General features: G+C 35.2%; 2 protein-coding genes across 3 annotated transcripts; one reads left to right on the top strand and one right to left on the bottom strand.

Moving 5' to 3' along the window:
* Positions 1-1,495: 1,495 nt before the first annotated feature.
* Positions 1,496-7,150, top strand: LOC110898348 (threonine dehydratase 1 biosynthetic, chloroplastic). Its single transcript, XM_022145121.2, has 9 exons — positions 1,496-1,998; positions 3,238-3,417; positions 3,537-3,806; positions 4,646-4,852; positions 5,880-6,128; positions 6,194-6,267; positions 6,369-6,486; positions 6,625-6,759; positions 6,853-7,150. Exons 1-9 carry the CDS (start codon positions 1,606-1,608, stop codon positions 6,991-6,993), a joined length of 1,767 nt encoding a protein of 588 aa, XP_022000813.1. The 5' UTR covers positions 1,496-1,605; the 3' UTR covers positions 6,994-7,150.
* Positions 7,151-7,326: 176 nt separating this feature from the next.
* On the bottom strand, positions 7,327-20,003 carry LOC110898346 (E3 ubiquitin-protein ligase UPL7). Of its 2 annotated transcripts, none has more exons than XM_022145120.2 (15): positions 19,818-20,003; positions 18,042-18,164; positions 17,662-17,902; positions 16,914-17,482; positions 15,019-15,915; positions 13,833-14,167; positions 12,659-12,937; positions 11,381-11,633; positions 10,587-10,757; positions 10,395-10,487; positions 10,207-10,314; positions 10,003-10,119; positions 9,082-9,171; positions 8,840-8,935; positions 7,327-7,546 (listed from the first exon to the last, which is right to left on the bottom strand). In XM_022145120.2, the coding sequence occupies exons 1-14, from the start codon at positions 19,839-19,841 to the stop codon at positions 8,852-8,854; spliced, it is 3,384 nt and encodes a 1,127-aa protein (XP_022000812.1). In that variant the 5' UTR covers positions 19,842-20,003; the 3' UTR covers positions 7,327-7,546; positions 8,840-8,851. The 2 variants fall into 2 exon arrangements, with proteins under 2 accessions (XP_022000812.1, XP_022000811.1); XM_022145119.2 differs by having other exon boundaries at positions 8,828-8,935; positions 19,818-20,002.
* Positions 20,004-20,357: the final 354 nt, after the last annotated feature.

The raw sequence follows: 20,357 nt of genomic DNA, 5'->3' as shown, positions 1-20,357 counted from the left end.
TCTACTGCAGAAGCTGAATATCGTGCTATGTGTTCTGCTACTTGTGAACTTATGTGGCTAAAGAATTTAATTTCTGAATTGTCTGTTAATTGCTCTTTACCTATATCTTTGAAATGTGATAGTCAGCCTGCTATGTCAATAGCAGTTAATCCAGTGTTTCATGAAAGAACTAAACATTTTGAATTGGACTTGCACTTTTTAAGAGAACATGTATCAAATGGTATTGTGAATCCTGTGAAAGTTGACTCAGAAAGTCAACTTGCTAATATCTTTACTAAGGGTCTTGGTGTTGTACAACATGCTCAGTTTTGTGAGAAACTGAGGTTGGTTGATCTGTTTAAGCCAAATGAATGAGGGGGGGGGGTGTTAAAATGATAAAATAAATTGTTCTTATTCTTCATTCATTGGGCTTTCATTATTGGGCTTGTTATGTAATGTTATTACAACTGGGCTTATCAGATTGTTAAAGTTGTTGGTAGTTGTTAGGCTGTTGAACTGACTAGTTTGTTAGTCATTGTGTTGTTGTAACAGTGAAAATATCTTCACGGGCTTAAATGAAACTTTGAGGGCCTTTTATCATTGTGGAGCATACTTGAGGATAAAAGTGAAAAGTTATAAAGTTTCAGAATATAAAAGGGTGTTCACCGTTCATTATTGTACTTGTAACCATTTTCATCAGTTGCTCTGCTAGGGTTTCAGTCATCTTTGAGATTTGTACAAACAATCTCTCATCTGTATCTGAGAGATTGTTTTAGTGGTTGTTTGTATTGTTTTGTTGATGATCATCAGTGGATGATCATCCTTATTCTTTCTGTACTTTGTACTTTGTATTCGATCTTACTATTGTAAGATCTTTAGGTATTTTGGGGGGCAAATCTCTTTGGGTTGGTTTAATAAGATTTTGTCACCTGATTTTGTCGCTATTTCTGTTGTTTCTTTATATTTGTGTTAAATCATAAATTTCTACATATTCAAATTTTACAGACGACTGAGATTAAAAGAGTTGTGCACTTAGAAAAACAATCTATACAAGATACAATGGAATTCCACGTATTAGTTTATAATTTTCCATTTGACGACATTAGTGCTGTCCAAACCCTTTGATTTCCTATTAACTAGCACCCAACCCATTCTGCCAATTTTGACTTCAACAAAACCACCACAAGTCTTTGTAATAATGTCAATAATCTCTATATTAAGGGATGGAAGACTTGTATTTCTTTTAAAAGATGCAGGTTCAACTCCTACTTTATGCAGATTGAGGCACCGGTGAGCAATGATAGGAGACCCAGACAAACCTGAGTTCGATCCTTGAGTCAAACGGATTTTACCGATAATTTCACCGTTATATCCACTGACGGATAATCCAGTAGCTACCCCAAAAGTGGTCGGGATTGATTCCGTTGGGCGTAAAAAAAAAAGTCGTGTACTAATAACACATAGGCGGCTAGCTAATTAGCAATCGTCTGTCACCCTCACCACCCTCACCCACACGTACCTCTAACAAACCTCCAACAACCCTTAAAACCAAAACGCCTATAACAACAATCATAATAATAATCCCGCCTCCGTCACCACCGTATTCCTCCACCGGAAAACCATCACATGGAAACCCTATGCTTCACTCCATACGTCAAAATCCCAAACAACGACGTCGTATTACACAATGCCACCACCACGAGGCGTCGGAAACTCTCCGTATTCGCCACCGTATCCAAATCGAAACCGCAGATCGACACGGAGGTGTTGAAGGTGGCAGAGCAACGGCTTAGAGTGTCTCCGACGTCGTTTCAGTACGAATCAGGACGGTTAGGAGCTGTACCAGACCATAAGGTGGAGGAAGGTGGAGGAAGGTTGAGTGAGATGGAGTATTTGACGAATATATTGTCGTCGAATCGAGTTTATGATGTGGCGATTGAGTCGCCGTTATCACTTGCGCCTAAGCTTTCAGAACGTTTAGGTGTTAATGTTTGGCTTAAACGAGAAGATCTTCAGCCTGTAAGGGAACTCTGTCTTGTTACTCATTTTCATTTGAATTAGTTTTTATTAGATACAATATGTTTGTCTTATCATTCATTTAAAATATTTTACTCTTTATCTCAAAAATATATAGTAGAGACTAAATTCAATCTCTATATTTGATGTGTTAGTTACTATTCATATCTAAACTAAATGTTATGAGTGTATATAATCAAGAAAATGTAATAAAATAATTGTTTGTGAGCTAAGTAGTTAATGCGGTAAAATATCGGATATCGGTCAAGGACCGATATTTGAGATATCGGTTATCGCGGTGGGATATCGGTGATTTTAATAACATGCTAAATTTATATATATATATAGTAATATAGCAATTTAACACTAACTATTGTAACAAGTAAGAACTGACTAAGACTTAAAACATTAACATTTAACAGTAACAACTAACAATTAAGACTTAAAACACTAATAGCAGCAATAAGAAGAAAAATGAACGGTAGAAATAGAAGAATGGTACTGATATCGGGAAAATCGGTGATTTATCGATCAAATATCGGTCCTATATCGGTCAAACATCAGACAATATCGCTGATATTATTGATACCGATATTCTGACCGATATTTTGTACCGCTATCTTGGCAGGGGACCGATAACCGATATATCACTGATATATCAGGATATTAACTACATAGTTTGTGAGTAAGATGGAGATTAAAAGGAAAAATGAGATGTTGGGAAGTTTTAGAAGATAAACAAAATATTGAGAAAATGTGTGGTTTTTGGTTAAATTATAGAGAGTAATACAGAGGTGCTGATGCCAATGCTCTTATTAATCTATCTTTAGTTTAGATATTATTTTGTTCATTTCTAAAATTTGGATATTTCTTTATTTATTTATTTTGCATCACGGTCAGAATCTCCAAATTTGAGTTTTATGAATAGTGTTTCTTGAAATATAGAGATTCACTATTCATCATCCTTATAAATGTTTGTGAGTATTTAGGAATGATAAAATATAACAAAATACATGTTTGTGAGTAACATAGAGATAGAGACGGAGAATGAGATGCGGTAGGTTAAACAATATTTAAAGATAAATATAGAGAAATGTGATATTTAGTTAAATTATAGTTATTAACGTGTCAATGCACAAATAAATTATTCACCGATAGAGTTTTTCAGTTCTTTTGAATTCTTTCTGTTTTTAACTGATATCATAAGTTAACAACACTGAGATGCCAAACATGAGCTTGCAGGTCTTCTCATTCAAGCTTCGCGGAGCATATAATATGATGGCAAAACTCCCAAAAGAACAACTGGCGAAAGGCGTCATATGCTCATCAGCTGGAAATCATGCTCAAGGGGTTGCATTAGCAGCCAAGACACTGGGCTGCGATGCTGTGATCGTCATGCCAATTACCACGCCTCGTATCAAGGTTTGTTTGAATGTTTGATGGAGCGTGATTATGATTACATATAAACTTATACACCTATAAGACAGTTATTTTTTCCTGCCTAACCTTATGGAAATTTCTTTGTTGGATGATGCATATAGTGGGAATCGGTTAAGAGGTTAGGTGCAACAGTTGTTCTTGAAGGTGATTCTTATGATGAAGCACAAGCGTATGCTAAAAGAAGAGGTGAGAGTGAGAACCGAACGTTCATTCCTCCTTTTGATCACCCGGATATTATAATGGGGCAGGGAACTGTCGGAATGGAGATTGTGCGACAAATGCAAGGTCCGATTCACGCCATATTTGTGCCTGTGGGTGGTGGCGGTTTGATAGCTGGTATTGCTGCCTATGTGAAGCGGGTATCGCCAGAGGTAAGTGAGTTTTGCTGTAAACTGTAAAGTACCTTGTACTCTAGTTTATTAAAATTTTGTTGACATATACATGAATAAATTTCCTCCACTTGTAGATTTGTTTTTGAGTAAAATGTTATTTTCGTAATTTCGTCCATGAGGTTTGGCCAGTTTTGCAATTTTCGTCCAAAGGTTAGTCTTTTTGCATCTGGATCCAAAAGGTTTAAATCTTGCCATTTTCATCCGACTCGTTAACTCCATCCATTTTTCTCCGTTAAACGAGGGACATTTCCGTCTTTTTAGACATTTTTTTATTAAAATAAAAAAAAACACTACAAGAAATAAAGATCCACCTGTGTTGACTTTCTCCCCACCCAAACTCTTTAATTATCACAAAAATGTCTAAAAAGACAAAAATACCCTTGACTTAACATTAAAAAATGGATGGAGTTAACGAGTTGGATGAAAACGGCAAGATTTCAAACCTTTTGGATCAAGATGCGGAAACAAACCTTCGGAAGAAAGTCGCAAAAGTAGCCAAACCTCAGGGACGGAAATGGCATTTTACTCGTTTTTTAAAGTTAAACATGTATCCGTGTATGTTATAGATGAAAGTCTTGTCCTTGTATAAGTTAAAGTTTACCGTAGAATACTTAAGAAACTTGAATTCTATGTAGTTCTGGTTGTCATGATAAATAACATGTTTAAGATAATCATCATCTAATCTTGCAAATGTTTTATTAGTTTTTATTTCCTTAGACATAGTTTTTTTTTTTTTTTTTTTTTTTTTTAACTTTGTAGACATGCACTATGAATAATGTAGTTTCATAGATTATCACTTACTGAAATTTATTATACAGGTACGTATCATTGGTGTAGAGCCAGCTGATGCAAATGCAATGGCTTTATCATTACATCATGGTCAAAGAGTAATGCTTGACCAAGTGGGAGGCTTTGCAGACGGTGTTGCTGTTAAAGAGGTCGGTTCAGAAACTTTCCGTTTGTGCAGGGAATTGATTGACGGAGTTGTTCTTGTCAGTCGTGATGCCATCTGTGCGTCCATAAAAGTGAGTTCATTTCCTTGCTGTTTGAATATTCTCATAAAAATTTATAACTGGGGGTGTTTGTGATTGTGATTGCTTATTTAAATCTATGTTGTCAAAAGCGCAAAAAGCGCGCGCCTAGGCGCACCAATAGCGCCTGGTGGCAGCCTAGGCGCAAAAATGGTTTTTTTTGAAAAAAACTGCCTCACGCGGGCCCGGGCTTTTCGTGTCTGCAGGTGCGGGCACGCATGAGTTCAACCAAATTCAAGCTCAGAATTTGGTTAAACTTGTACTTTTGTATGTCAATGATAATTGATTTGAAATAAGCAATCTTAAATTTTTATTATTGAAAATACCTTATATTGCCCTAAAATAAGCAGATTAACATAATCCCTTGAGTTAACTGTCATTTCCGTACCTGTGGTTTGTGCAATTATGCCAGTCCAGGCCAAACTTCAAATTCGTACCATTTCCGTCCTTGACATTCTTGAAACATGCCAGTTTCATCCAAAAGACATAACGTTTGTTAAAACCTGCTGTTTAACGAAGGGTAAAAATGGTATTTTTCAATTTTCTTTTATTTTCCCTTTTTTAAACCCTATTAAAATCCCACCCCTTTTCAGTAAAAGGAAAATGTTTTTTTTAATCCTTCATTAAGCAACAGGTTTTTAACAGACGTTAGTTTTTTGGACGGAACCGGCATACTGGCATAATTGGACAAACCACACGAACATATGTATTGGAACTTAAGACCAATAAATATATTTGGAGATAACCTATCCAAAGGACAAGTTCTTGGTTAAATGATCCATCAACTGAATTAGAAGTTTTTAAACCATAATTTATAAAACTCCTATATACTCTTTAGACATGTCTTCTTACTTTTGTGTTTTGTCTAGTTGAGCTTTTTATACGTTAAATCATTATCTTACATAAATGATAAAACAAATTTTAAATTTAGTGGATCAAACTGGTCTCTTTATTTGCATCATTATATTGGTTTGTTCTTTTTTCCATGTTTTAGTTATTGATTTAAGTATATATTTTGCAGGACATGTTTGAGGAGAAAAGGAGCATTCTAGAACCAGCAGGTGCCCTTGCTCTTGCTGGCGCAGAAGCATATTGCAAGTATTATAATCTTAAGGATATAAACGTTGTAGCGATAACTAGTGGGGCCAACATGAATTTTGATAGATTAAGACTAGTAACTGAACTCGCAAACGTTGGTAGACAACGAGAGGCTGTTCTTGCAACTTTCATGCCAGAGGAACCTGGAAGTTTTAAACAGTTTGCCGAACTGGTCAGTTTTTTTTTTCTCTTTTTGAAAACCATTAAACGTTATTTAAAATAATAATGTGTTGGCAGATTGGAAAGATGAATATTACCGAGTTCAAGTACAGATACGAATCTGAAAGGAAACAAGCTCTAGTTCTGTACAGGCAAGGACCTTTATTTATATAAGCGTTAACTTTGTTTTCTAGCATATTTTTATTTAATTATTTTAACTTTGAATTAAAATTTGTTTTCTGATTTGTTATAGCGTTGGTCTTCATACAAAATTTGAACTCCAAGCAATGGTGGAGAGAATGGAGTCACACAAACTAAAAACTATCGAATTTAGTAATAACGATATGGTTAAGGATCATTTACGCCATCTGGTAACATTCTTCTCTTTTATATTGTCTTTTACATGATGCATTTTTTCATTAAAGTTAAATGTGGTACCATTTCGAAAAAAAAAAAAATTATTACAATAATATTGTTGAAAATTAACCATAAACTACTCTGACTTTCAGATGGGAGGGAGAACTAACGTTGAAAATGAGCTTCTTTGTCGGTTTGTTTTTCCCGAGAGGCCAGGGGCTTTGATGAAATTCTTGCACGCTTTTAGCCCGCGTTGGAATATTAGCTTGTTTCATTACCGTGCACAGGTTTGAGTTTTCAACAAAGTGAAAAATTTCTGTTTTACGTTTTCGATGTTGGTGAATCTAAAGCAAGCAAGCTCGGTTTGTTCGTGTTTGCAGGGTGAAATGGGGGCAAATGTTTTAGTTGGTATTCAAGTTCCATCAAAGGGATTAGATGAGTTTCGGTATCATGCAAACAATCTCGGATATGAGTATGCAGTTGAGACTGATAATGAAGCATTCCAGCTTTTAATGCGTTAAGGTGCGCCTTAGTGACCACAGCCTCAAGCATTAATTCATGTTTCTGCCTAGAACATAATGTTGTTGTAGATATGGATGCTTCGCTTCTGTATTTTTATTTATGTCTCCTGTAACCGATGTGTCTTGTCCCATAATAATAGGGGGTTTTTTTCATTTAGAGTGCTTGTTCCCGACCCGAAAATAAACAGGTGACCTATATAACTCATCTGATAAACGTATGCTTAAGTTCTATGTAACTTACCACCCTAGCAGAGAGTTTATACTAATGAAGAAACCACCACAACCAGATTGATTTTAAAAAATACAGCTTCATAACGACCAACAACAATGCGCTGAAAACCCAAAAAGATATGTGATTAAGCAACCAATGACAAAACACACCAGCCAATGTATGAAAGTACAGATCAGGTTTTCTGCTAGTTCTTGTTTAGATGAACTTCTACAAAAAGTTGTGATATTATTTACAGCGCAACGCAAATTATACAATTCTCGATATAGAGGGAAATAGCCGTCTTTACATCAGCATGAGATTTGAACTTTCAGATATCTTGTCCTGTGAAGAGATGAGAAAAATAGGTTTTAGAGACAATTGCGAATTAGTTCCGTATCATCCTCATACAAATATTTACAAAACACAAGTTACACACGTCTTAGGTAGTAGTTTGTAGGAAATTGCTAATTTAATAGTAACTGGTATGACATGAACATGTTGCATGCAACAATAACGTTCTTTTAGGAGCGGTTACAGTTAAGCAACTAAATGTTAAGTTTCTAGCCAGGCGTCGCAGAAAGATGACCTATAATCATATGTAGTCTTCGGTTGAACCGATTAAGAATTAACACATTTTTTCAACTAACTTTTTATATTTCCATGCATTTCACATTCCCAATGTATATTTTTAAAATTTCATTCTCGCAATCTTACCCCCAACTCATCAAACTCAGAAGTAAGAATATCTTCCGCCAAGTCTTTGGGTCACAAATCTCCACAATTAAACTAAAAGGAAGCACATCTACTATAATCATGCATGCTACGACTTTCCTGTTTCTCTTTTCGTCAAATTTTCATGCTTCATTTTTTTCATTAAATTTGATTAGCTAAGACATCTAACAACATTCGGAAGAAACATAGCTAATTACTTAAATAAATACCCTACCAATGAATTAAAGCATCCATCTCAAGGCCTGCTATGGGTGTGCAATAACCGAACCGTTAACCGAAACCGAATCGAAAACCGAACCGAAACCGAATTAACCGAAAGTCGGTTAACGGATATTTTTTTTACCATTGGTTAACCGAAATTAACCGAACCGAACCGAATCATTTATTTCTTTATATATTTCTAGCTTTTATACCTCTATTTCATTTATTTCATGTTTTATACTTTCATTTCATGTAATAATACCTCTATTTCATTTATTTATACCTTCATTTCATTTATTTATACCTCCATTTTATGTATTTAAACATCAATTCATGCATTTATACCTCCATTTCATTTATTTATACATCCATTTCATGTACTTATACATCTATTTCATGTATTTATACCTCCATTACATGCATTTCTAAGCAAAAAAATTAGCCCTTGTTTGAATTTGTTATTAACCGAAAATTAACCGAACCGAACCGAAAACCAACAAATTAACCGAACTAACCGAACCGATTAACCGATGACTTCGGTTACGGTTACGGATAATGCTAATAACCGAACCGAACTGAACCGTACACACCCCTAAGGCCTGCTAAATAAGGCTTTTTTTCATTTGTCGTTTTTGCCACTCAAGCCATATATAATGTGTAGCAAACATACAGAAACTAAAGGGGGTTTACCTATGCACATACTGTTTTGAATATTTATGAAAGTTCAAATCCTGCATTGGAATTGATGGCATATAGTAGCTTTGTTCTCAACGTGCTTGACCTTTTGTAAGTCGGAAGCTGCATACAACGAAATAAAGATCAAGATAATACAACTAAGTTACTAACTACTTCAAAAAGATGACAAAAACAGAACCAACATAATGCATACACATACACCCACATGTGTGTGTGTATTATAAGTTTGCAAAAACTGAATGGGATACCTTAAGAGTATTATAGCATGTTGAAGCTGACGGAAGACGGTCCACATCTTGTCCTCCAAACGAGGCCCAAAGAGGTAAATCACATGCAACCTATATACGAATTAAATCATAAGTTATTTTCTTCTTCTACTTGGTTCATAATGTATACATGCTATATCATCTCCTACCAGACAGATGAGAGAGAGCACGCGTATCAAATCAAAATCTAATGAACAACTTGCAATTTTGTGATAATCTCAAGTCATTTTTTCTGTCAAACATTTTATCATTTGATTAGGGGTGTTCAAATTGCTCGCGGCTTGCTTGAAAAAAGCTCGGTTGTAAACGAGCCGGCTAGGCTCCGCTTGATTTTGTAAACAAGCTGAGCTCGAGCTAGGCCAGGCTCGGCTCGTGAGCTCGTGAACCAGCTCGAATAATTTTATTATAAACATATTAATTATTTTTAAATGTATTAAAATTAAAAATATGTGGGAGGGGGGGGGGGGGTTAAAATGTTAACACTTCAAGTTTATTTAATTAATTAACATATCAAAATATCAAACAATAATAATAATAACAATAATATTTTTAATATGACTTTTTTGTCTTTAAAATATTAGAAAAAGCAAAAATAATACATAAACTATGTTAATTTTTTATTTATGTTATCAATACTTGTAAAAAATATAAAAAAAAATAATAATTATAATAACGAGCCGGCTTGAACATTTTAAGAGCTGAGCTCGAGCTCGACTTTTCAGCTCCATAAAAAAACGAGCCGAGCTGAGCTGGCTCGTTTAAGTTCGAGCTCGAGCTCAAGCCCAACCTGGCTCGGCTCGGTTTGGCTCGATTACAGCCCTATCATTGATAAAGGTTTACTCACAAACTTTAGGGTGGAAATAAAGAGGTAATAATATAGAGAATGAAAGTTAAAAATAATACCTTGTGAATGGTAAAACTTGGCTGCAGGTGTTTAAAGCCAAGCAATGGAGCCCGGGAACAACTTGTCACAAACTTCATGAGCATACAACGTTCTTTTGGCTCAAACTCTCTAATAACCTGAGCCCAGCAAAATGTCATGAATAACTACTCGGAATGAAAATAAGCTTTTAAGATGAAAAACCCGTGTATAGGATGAATGTATACCTCCCAGAAGAGCTTTACTGTGCGACTTCCTTCAGTGTAACCGCCGGTGTACCGTGTATTACTCCTCAAATCATCAACATCAATGTCATGATTGCCACCAGAAAGAAGCTTAAAACAGACATCTCGCATCAGCAATCGATATTACCCTTTAAAGTCAAATTCAAATACGCCCCAAAATAACAATATACCTGATTGAATTCACCGGCATTAAACAATCTCAACCAAGACGGGGATATAAGATCCGTTAATCCTCTACAAAAGGCATTTGAAAGTGGCAACACCTGACATATGTGCATCAAGAATATAAATTAGCTTTAAAAAGTTTAATGCTAAGATCATATACTCATATAATAGACTTAATATAAGTATATAACACATACCTGTCGGTTAAGTTTATAATCTGCCATAGCATATATGTATTGCAACTTGTTATCATTTGTTACACTGACATCCTTACCACCAGCTTTAAGTTCTACAACATGTCGTTTCCCAGGTAATTCTTCAGTAACTGTAAAATCTAGTGACAAATCCTTGACATCGCCGTCATAATGCTGCAATAAAATGAGTAAATATACATCACTAATTCACTATATTATTTTATGGAATTGTGTTAATATATTACAATACAAAAAAGTTTACACTGCCACAATTTAATTTATATATACTACAAATATGCTACTTTAACACATCAACCAACTCTGGCCCCTCAACTTTGACATTAACGGTTAACCAACTTCAGCCCCTCAACTTTAATAATGACATGTTTAGCCCCTTAACTAAAACAACTTTAGCCCCTCAACTTTAATAATGACATAATGACATGTTTAACCCCTTAACTAAAACAACTTTAGCCCCTCAACTTTAATAATAAACAACTTTACCTCCTCATTTCATTAATGACTTGTTTAATCATTAAATATCAATAATGACATGTTTAGCCCCTCAACTTTAATAATAAACAACTTAGCCCCTCAACTTTAATAATGACAGGTTTAGCCCCTCAACTTTAATAATGACAGGTTTAGCCCCTCAACTTTAACAATGGCATGTTTAGCCCCTTAACTAAAACATCAAACAACTTTAACTCTCGCGATTTGCTTCTTTTTATCTACGTTTCGAACCCACTGTGGAGCGCGGATGGTAACCCACTGGTTAATTTGTAATAAACGCTTACCTTAACATACATAAGGTTCTTGTAAAGTTCCGGATCTAGTGTTGACAGCTCATCAATAAAGCTGTAGCGACCTAGCAGCTTTTGTACAAAAACATGTGAGAAAGAATAATCTAGTAATATTCCTTCATAGAGTGCTTTGCCAACAACTCTTCCAAGAAACTCTATCTTTTGTATGGCATTATCCAATAATCTTGCAGCCGAGTTTGGAATTAGAAGTCTGTCTGAAGTTGAGGTCTGTGTGAATAAACCATAACTAGAAAACAAAGATCAGGGAAATTAATACTTTAAAAGTCAGAAAATTAAAGATATTGAAATTATCATAGGTAGCAAAACAGGCAGGGCAAATAACAGGTCAAAACAGTTACAGTAAGCTTCTATGTAAAGGTGAAAAAGAGTCGGGTCAGGTAGGCCAACCTCCCAACACATAAAGCTCGTTTATTTATCGAGCCCGAGCTCGAGCCTGGCATGTGAAGCTCGTTAGGCTCGTCAAGCCTTATCGAGCCTTGGTGTAATATGAGTTTCGGATCAATAGTTGACAACATTTACCCCTTATTTAAAGTTGTCTAGTAAACGAACCCGAGCCTGAGCTTCACTTATCGAGCTCGCGAGCCTAAACAAGTCTATTATTTATATTACTTTTATTTAATATATTAATTAATAGATAAAGATAATAAACGAGCCGAGCTCGAGCTATAGAAACTACCAACGAGCTGAGCTGGAGCTTTGAAAGTAAAGCTCGAACTGAGCCGAGCTCGAGCGGTCAAGCTCAGGCTCGGCTCAGCTTGTTTGCACCCCTAGTAAAGGTGAAAAAGAGTCGGTTCAGGTGGGCCAACTTCCCAAACCTTTTGGAATTCGCAAACAATTAATGTTTTGAATATCAGTGTGTGTGTGTATACATATATATAGGGTGGGGTTCTAGAGTGAACACTAGTGTATTTGTGAACCGAGTGAACAAATCCTGGCCATTGATTTACACTTGTGTACTGATAATCAAGGGCTAGGATTAGTTCACTAGTGTTCACAGTCAAGGAGGTTGTTCACAAATGAACCTAATCCTAGATATATACATACACACACATATACATATATATATTATAATCAATATTAACTTTTTAGAATAAAACAGTAAGAAAATTTGGGCAACTTTTGCACCGTTTCATATTTAGCTAAATTTTAGTGTGACCCGACAGACCCGTTATCAATCAAATACAACCAGAATTGACCTATTTTCCACATAAAGTAGAAAAATGCCGCCTTTAGAAATCATTTTCAACTTACTCGGGGGAAAAAGCGGCTTTTGCGATGTCAGTTAGAAATTCTTTTGATAAACCACCGTAGTCTAGTCCAGCCTCAGGGAGACCAGTTTCACTAACAAATGAGACATGGATGCTAGACTTTAATCTTGACCCGAGAGAATTTAGTTGCTGGAATCCATCTTCAACAATATGACTACGCCGAATTACTACCTCAACGGCTTGCGGACCGGGACCCACAATTTCACCAGCCATTCTCCTAGATGCTTTGTCCATGCTGATAAGTTCTCTAAACATCTGAACTCTGGCAAAAAAGCAAACTTTTTTCAGTTATTTAATTGCCAAGAAAATGAAAATCATTACTTAATTTTGTAAGAAACAATTCAACAGGTAGAAACAACTTTTAAAAAATGTTAATTGTATAGGGCTGTACATGAGCCGAGCCAAACCGAACCGAGCGAGCGTCTGCTCGAATTGAAACCAAGCGGCTCGGCTCTGTTCGAATTTAAGGAAACAAGCAGAAAATGTTGCTCGAACTTAATTGGTTTACAACCGAGCAGCTCAGTTTCAATTTTATATTAAATTTTAATACAAAGACTTCGAATCTAAATGTCACCATTGTTTCATTCAAAATTGTTTCACTCAAAATGTTGCTCGTTTTCGCTCAATTGTCACTCACTAAAGATGCATATAAGTTCAACAAATACAAATATAAAATTGTTTCATTAAAAAAAAACATCTTAAAGTCTAAGCAACCATCGGTGAATATGTGAAGTCAAAACCAAAAGAAATTAGGTTTAGTGACTTAGATTTGGTGTTGGGCTATTGATAATTTGGGCTAAATCCACTTACAATTTCAATATTCAATATGGTGATAATTATAAAAATAATTATATATTTATATATATAAAAATTATACATATTTATAAACACACACATATATATTAAAATAAATTGAAAATATTTGAGCCGAACCGAGCGGACCTTTGCTCGTATTTGGCTCATTTACAAACCAAACCGAACCAAGCCGATCGGCTTGTTCACATTTTACAATTGAGTGAGCATTTTCCGAGCTTGCGACGGGCATTTAGAATATTAAATGACCACATCACAGGTAGATTATACAAAGTTAAATCTTCATAATCTAACTGCAAATTACGAAATTATAGATTTAACTAACCACATCAACTTGCAATTACCTCTCTTCAAAAGGAAAAACATGTGGGGTGGTAGTGATAACAGAGTGCATGCTTGAAATCGTCAATGAATCATCAGGTCTTAAATTAGCCGACATAACTTCATGAGTTCTTGCCGCAACAGCAATCGGCGGCCTGTTCCTTTTAGCTGGAGAAAGCCACAAATCAGGGGGGCAAAACTGGTGCCTACAATCCCTTTCATACAACAAATGTAGACACCGAACAGCAGCATCCATAAGAGGACGATTTTGGCGGGAAACATTATTAGACAGAGCATTGTAAACTAACGTATTCAGCATCGATGCAATTCTGCGTTGCTGCTCCAGTGTAAATGGAACCTGCTCCATTCCCAACTTAAACTTATTAACTTCAAATAAAAATATAAAAATAGCAATAATAGGGTGTGCAACGGTCCAAAAAACGGATCGGACAGAGCAGAGAATTAGACCATATGGTAGTGGTTTGGTGTTGGTCTGGTGCATAGGGCTTCCAAGGACCCGAACGTTGAGCGAAACAGTTTGTGAATTGTTCGGCATGAAGTTCGTTTGTGTTAGTTTAATAAATGAACGAACACGAACAAGAAATTTCTTCCGTTTAGTTAAATGAATGAACATGAAATGAGGCCGCATTCGTTCATTTATGTTCATTGACGTTCGGTAACGTGTTCATTTGTGTTCGATAGTTCATTAGTGTTTTTGGTTTTGTTATTGTATTTAAATACATTAAGATTCCAACCAAATATTTAATAAGTGTCAGTGTTTTATATATTCTATTCATGAACGCTTGTTTGTGTTCATTTGTTTCCATTTGTGTTCATGAACATTAGTTTGTGTTCATGAACGTTTGTTTGTGTCCGTTGCCTATACTTAACAAATGAACCCAAATGAACACGAACACGTTCATTTCCTTAACAAACGAACATGTACATAAAATCATGTTCTGTAAATGTTCATGAACAGTTCGTGAGCACATATACTTTTTTAACAAACAAATCGTTCCGTTCGTTTGCATCCCTGTGCATGCCTGGAAACGTTTCAGTCCCAAACTGGACTGGGAACTGGACTAAAAAACTTTTGGGCTAGTGTCTACACAATGTGGTTTCCTTTAAAAAAAAAAAAAAAAAAAAAAAAAAAAAAAAAAAACTAGGTTGGACTACGAGATGGATATTTTAGGGAAAGAATCACACTACCTGTTTCTCATAGAACTCTATGTCATCAACAACGAGCAACAAGTGCGAATAAGTAGCACAAAAGAGATGGATTAGATGAGTATCATCAGCGGTTAAACCGTCAGGACCCTTCCTCAAAGGCTCAATATCCCATACATCAGACGGGTCATCCCCAATTTGAGTACCGACGTTGCTAACAGTAACAGACTCTATCTGTTCAACGTCTCCTTGCGATTTTCCCGTTATTTTATTTAACACGTTGACCCACTTTTTCTTCTTCTTAGAAATCCCATCCCTCAAGTCTTCAATAGCGTTACTATTATTATTATTGGAAAAGTTAGTCCCGGATACGGAACTTAATTTAGAGAAAAATGACTTTTCAAGCGGGCCCCACAGATTTAAAAGAAATCCAGGTGTAAATGAGAGCATATTGAGAATATGCATTGATCCGGTCACTGGATTAAGGATGGTGAATATTCTAAGCATACAAGAATAATAATAAGCAACGTCTGTTAATTCACACTTCTCGTCAGCTTTCTGAATGGATGGATCTTTGACCAAGGTCAACAGCTTCATCAAATGCCATTGTTGACAAACGGGCTTCAGTAAATCTGTGTATAATATATTTGACTGTTTCTGGGCTAATTCAATCAACGACTCGCTATTAATTTGGGTCCATTCAACTTCCTCGAAGTAAGTTAATAGGTTTTCAGCGAAAACGATAACAACCCGAATGAAAGATGAAAAATCTAGATCTTGAGTGAACCTTCCGGAATTGTTTGAATTGCTGTCTGCCACTGTTGCAAGACAAAAGATGTTTGCAAGTGCCCAACCGACAGGTGGCAACGTTTTTGTACTTGAACTCTGTTCCATATTATTCAAATTTGAGATCTCTTTTAATACCCTCTCTTTTGATATCTGCCATCACCTGCCAAACATTGATCAGCTTCTCATGCCTTATATGTTAATGCAGTATTATTATAAAGTTCACAAAAAAATGTATACTTTACGGATAGTTAACTCAGACGTTAAAAGTGTTAGAATATATATGTATATATGAATTGTACTTTATATATCTAGATGGTAGTTAAGTGTAATATTGTAAGTATATATATTAATCCCGATTAATTGTTAGTCAGTACCCCATCGCCCGACCAACATACATAGTGCTGCAAACGAACCGAACAAACACAAACAAGACCTTGTTCGTGTTTGTTTGTTAAGAAAATATATGTGTTCACAAACTGTTCATTAACAGTTACCGAATGAGATTTTATGTTCGTGTTCGTTCGTTAAGGAAATTAAAGTGTTCTTGTTCGTGTTCGTTTGTGCTCGTTTGTTAATTTTAGGCAACGAACTCCAACAAACGATCATGAACACAAATGAACACAAACTAGTGTCCATGAACACAAATGGAAACAAACGTACACAAACATAATATATAAAGCATACTTATTAAATATTTTATTTGTCGGAATTTTAAAGTGTTTAAATAAAATATAGAAACTAAACCACTAATGAACTATCGAACATAAACGAACATAAATGAACACGTTACCGAACGTTCACGAACATAAATAAACGAACACGGCCTATGTTCATGTTCGTTCATTGAACTAAATGAACCAAAGTTCTTGTTCGTGTTCGTTCATGTATTAAATGAACAAACACAAACGAACCTCCCCCCGAATGGTTCACGAACTGTTCACTAAACGTTCGGTTCGTTTGCAGCCCTAAACATACATGTTATTTAGATACACACATAAAATAATACATTATACACGGTGCACTAAGAAATCTTAACTGCGTGCGCAGATGAAAAAAGGTCATATAATATAATGTACATAAAGTTAAAATTATCATTATCATTTATGATGTTATAGCATGTTTTTAGAATGCATTCCCACAGGTCTTACCAATATTTCCCTGAAGCAAGGCGATAAGATAGATTTATGTTTTATAGCAGACAACAGCACAGCTGGCAGACGTTGAGTAAACCATGGAATTGTGAGCAGAAGCACACAGTACTGTTCAGCAGCAAACTGCAAATTCATGTTGTCATTATTAAACGGTCTTAGTGCCAAAGTTATCGCACTTGCAGTAATCAAGAATCTATCATCGGTATGACCAACTGTTTTCGGTTTTGACGAAAAAGGAACTTCCAATCTACTAAGGTACTTTCTGATGGAAATGTAAAGTTGAATTTTCTCACTGCACATGTAACAAACTAGATCTTTGACTGCTGTATCTGCATCTTTCAAGGTTATATCGTTATGGGCTTTCCAAGTTTTTAGATCGGTCAAGCTAACGACAAACCGCATTGCCATAGATGTAAGAACGATATGTTGGTTTCCTTCTTTATCTGAGTAATCACATTCAGAGAGAATGAGTAAACACAGGGAAATCAATTTCTTTGCTTGATATCTCCATGTTCTTCGCTCTTCGATGCTAGATGTGGCAGGAGTACAAAAGTTTCTCTGTGGATCTTCAAAAGAAACAATTAAGGAAACAGAATTCAGTTTGATGTTTAATATCATAACTAAATGTAATGGCATTAAATTATTAATTTTGAACTTTCACTTCCGATTAACTTCTTTAAAAATGAAACAAAAGAACCAACTAGAATTAAAGATAAAAACTGACATTAACACAGTAAAAGCATACCACTGGAGTTTATGCTCTCCAGAAGAATTTTGAAGCAAATCTGCATACACTCTACATCTCTATCCGCAAATCTCCGACCTCGAGTTGCTAAAGTTGTAACAAAGAAAAGAAACGGTCTCAACAGGTCGTTGGAAATCCAGACTCTACTCGTGGGAACTGAATAACATTTAACCATCTCCTGCCACTCGTCTCGGATATGTACAGCTGTCATCTTCATCAAAATATAACGCCTCCAAACCCTCTACACATAATTCCACAAAAAGTTGATCACAACATTGTAGGGCATAAAGTGAATCGTGTCATGACACCAATTGTTCAGCTCTTAATGATAATATAAGTCCTCAATTTATTCTTAATTTCAAACAAAGACAAATAAAAACCTGAATAAAAAGTGAAGCAGCAGTAGCACGCCGCATGTAATTGCGAAACTCCCTCTCCTGTGCAACCTTCTCAAGTAACGCATCTCGAGTGATCTCCTTCGCACTCGCTCCTCGAAGAGAAACCTGATTCAACCAAAACAAATTCACAAAAAAATAACGCAATTAACCTCCAACTAAGTTATCAACTGAACACAAATACTATCACATAATAACACAACGAAAAAGCTCATGAACATTATCAGGCATAACGAATCAAATTCATAACCTAATTCAACCAAATCAAATTCAAAAACAACAACGCAAATACTCAACGTAATCAACCTTCAACCAATTCATCATTGAACACAGATACTATTACATAATGACACAAAGAAAAAGCTCATGATCATTATCAGGCATAACGAATCAAATTGATAACCTAATTCAACCAGATCAAATTCAAAAACAACAACGCAAATACTCAACGCAATCAACCTTCAACTAATTCATCATTGAACACAGATGCTATTACATAATAACACAACGAAAAAGCTCGTGATAATCAATTTGATAACCTATTTCAACCAAATCAATTTCAAAAACAACAACGCAAGTACTCAACGCAATCAACCTTTACCTAATTCATCATTGAACACAGATACTATTACATAATAACACAACAAAAAAAGCTCATGATCCTTATCAGGCATAACGAATCAAATTGATAACCTAATTCAACCAGATCAAATTCAAAAACAACAACGCAAATACTCAACGCAATCAACCTTCAACTAATTCATCATTGAACACAGATACTATTACATAATAACACAACGAAAAAAGCTCGTGATCATTATCAGGCATAACGAATCAAATTGATAACCTAATTCAACCAGATCAAATTCAAAAACAACGTAAATACTCAACGCAATCAACCTTCAACTATTTCATCATTGAACACAGATACTATTACATAATAACACAACGAAAAAAGCTCGTGATCATTATCAGGCATAACGAATCAAATTGATAACCTAATTCAACCAGATCAAATTCAAAAACAACAACGCATATACCCAACGCAATCAACCTTCAACTAATTCATCATTGAACACAGATACTATTACATAATAACACAACGAAAAAAGCTCGTGATCATTATCAGGCATAATGAATCAAATTGATAACCTAATTCAACCAGATCAAATTCAAAAACAACAACCAAATACTCAACGCAATCAACCTTCAACTAATTCATCATTGAACACAGATGCTATTACATAATAACACAACGAAAAAGCTCGTGATAATCAATTTGATAACCTATTTCAACCAAATCAATTTCAAAAACAACAACACAAATACTCAACGCAATCAACCTTTGACTAATTCATCAACTGAACACAAATACTAAGCTCGTGATCATTATCACGCATAACGAATCAATTGATAACCTAATTCAACCAAATCAAACTCAAAACAACAACGCAATCAACCTTCAACTAATTCGTCAACTGAACACAAATACTATCACATAATAACACAACGAAAAAGCACGTGATCATTATCAGGTATAACTGAATCAAACTGATAACCTAATTCAACCAAATCAATTTCAAAAACAACAACAACGCAATTAATCTTCAACAGATTCATCAATTGAACACAGATTCTATTACTGAATGACACAAAACAAGCTCGTGAGCATTAACACAGGTATGATTGAATGAAATTGATGATAAATATGTATAGAATTATGGTGAACATGATGTTCATAATAGTCGAGATAAAGGTAACCTGTTGTTTATGAAGTCTATCCATGGCGATTGAGAGGAGAAGATCGAGACGTGAGTGTGAGCTAGAGTGAAGAACTGGTATGATCGATCATAGATGTGAAGAAGAGGTAATGTAGCATCGGAAATTCGGAAGTTAGAACTAGATATGGAATGTTTGGCACTTTGACCTAACTCTAGATTAGATGATTACCAAGTGTTTGGATTGATTACATTTTTTATGGGTAAAGTAAAGTTATTAGTGTATAAATAGATTTTCACGTGTTAAACGTGTGAAAAGTGTAAGATTTTTTAATTTTTTTTTTCCATTTAACTAATCACTGGTATTTTGCCAGCCGCGCTTTGCGGTGGCGCATGACGGGTAAAAACGTGTATTAAGACAACACGCTATTTGTAAAACACAATGTGTAAAAGACAATTAAAAAAAAAATGTAAAAACAATGCGTAAAAGAGAATTACAAAAAGTGTAAAACACAAAGGTAGACACGAAGTGTAAAATACAATGTCTAAGACATTTCGTAAAAGACAATGTGATGGCATTTGC

This window comes from Helianthus annuus, chromosome 13 (genome assembly GCF_002127325.2).
Source record: "Helianthus annuus cultivar XRQ/B chromosome 13, HanXRQr2.0-SUNRISE, whole genome shotgun sequence".
NCBI lineage: Eukaryota > Viridiplantae > Streptophyta > Magnoliopsida > Asterales > Asteraceae > Helianthus > Helianthus annuus.
This window is presented reverse-complemented; position numbering and strand designations above follow the sequence as displayed.

What these genes read in the sequence shown, in the direction of transcription:
- LOC110898348 (XM_022145121.2), top strand. Translation starts at nt 1,606, where the DNA reads ATGGAAACCCTATGCTTCACTCCATACGTCAAAATCCCAAACAACGAC. An exon ending in AGGATCATTTACGCCATCTG is followed by an intron (nt 6,487 to 6,624) that starts GTAACATTCTTC and finishes TCTGACTTTCAG; the next exon opens with ATGGGAGGGAGAACTAACGT. An exon ending in TGTTTCATTACCGTGCACAG is followed by an intron (nt 6,760 to 6,852) that starts GTTTGAGTTTTC and finishes TCGTGTTTGCAG; the next exon opens with GGTGAAATGGGGGCAAATGT.
- LOC110898346 (XM_022145120.2), bottom strand. Translation starts at nt 19,841, where the DNA reads ATGGATAGACTTCATAAACAACAG. An exon ending in GGAGAGCATAAACTCCAGTG is followed by an intron (nt 17,483 to 17,661) that starts GTATGCTTTTAC and finishes TTTCTTTTGAAG; the next exon opens with ATCCACAGAGAAACTTTTGT. An exon ending in CAGTAAAGCTCTTCTGGGAG is followed by an intron (nt 10,120 to 10,206) that starts GTATACATTCAT and finishes TGCTGGGCTCAG; the next exon opens with GTTATTAGAGAGTTTGAGCC.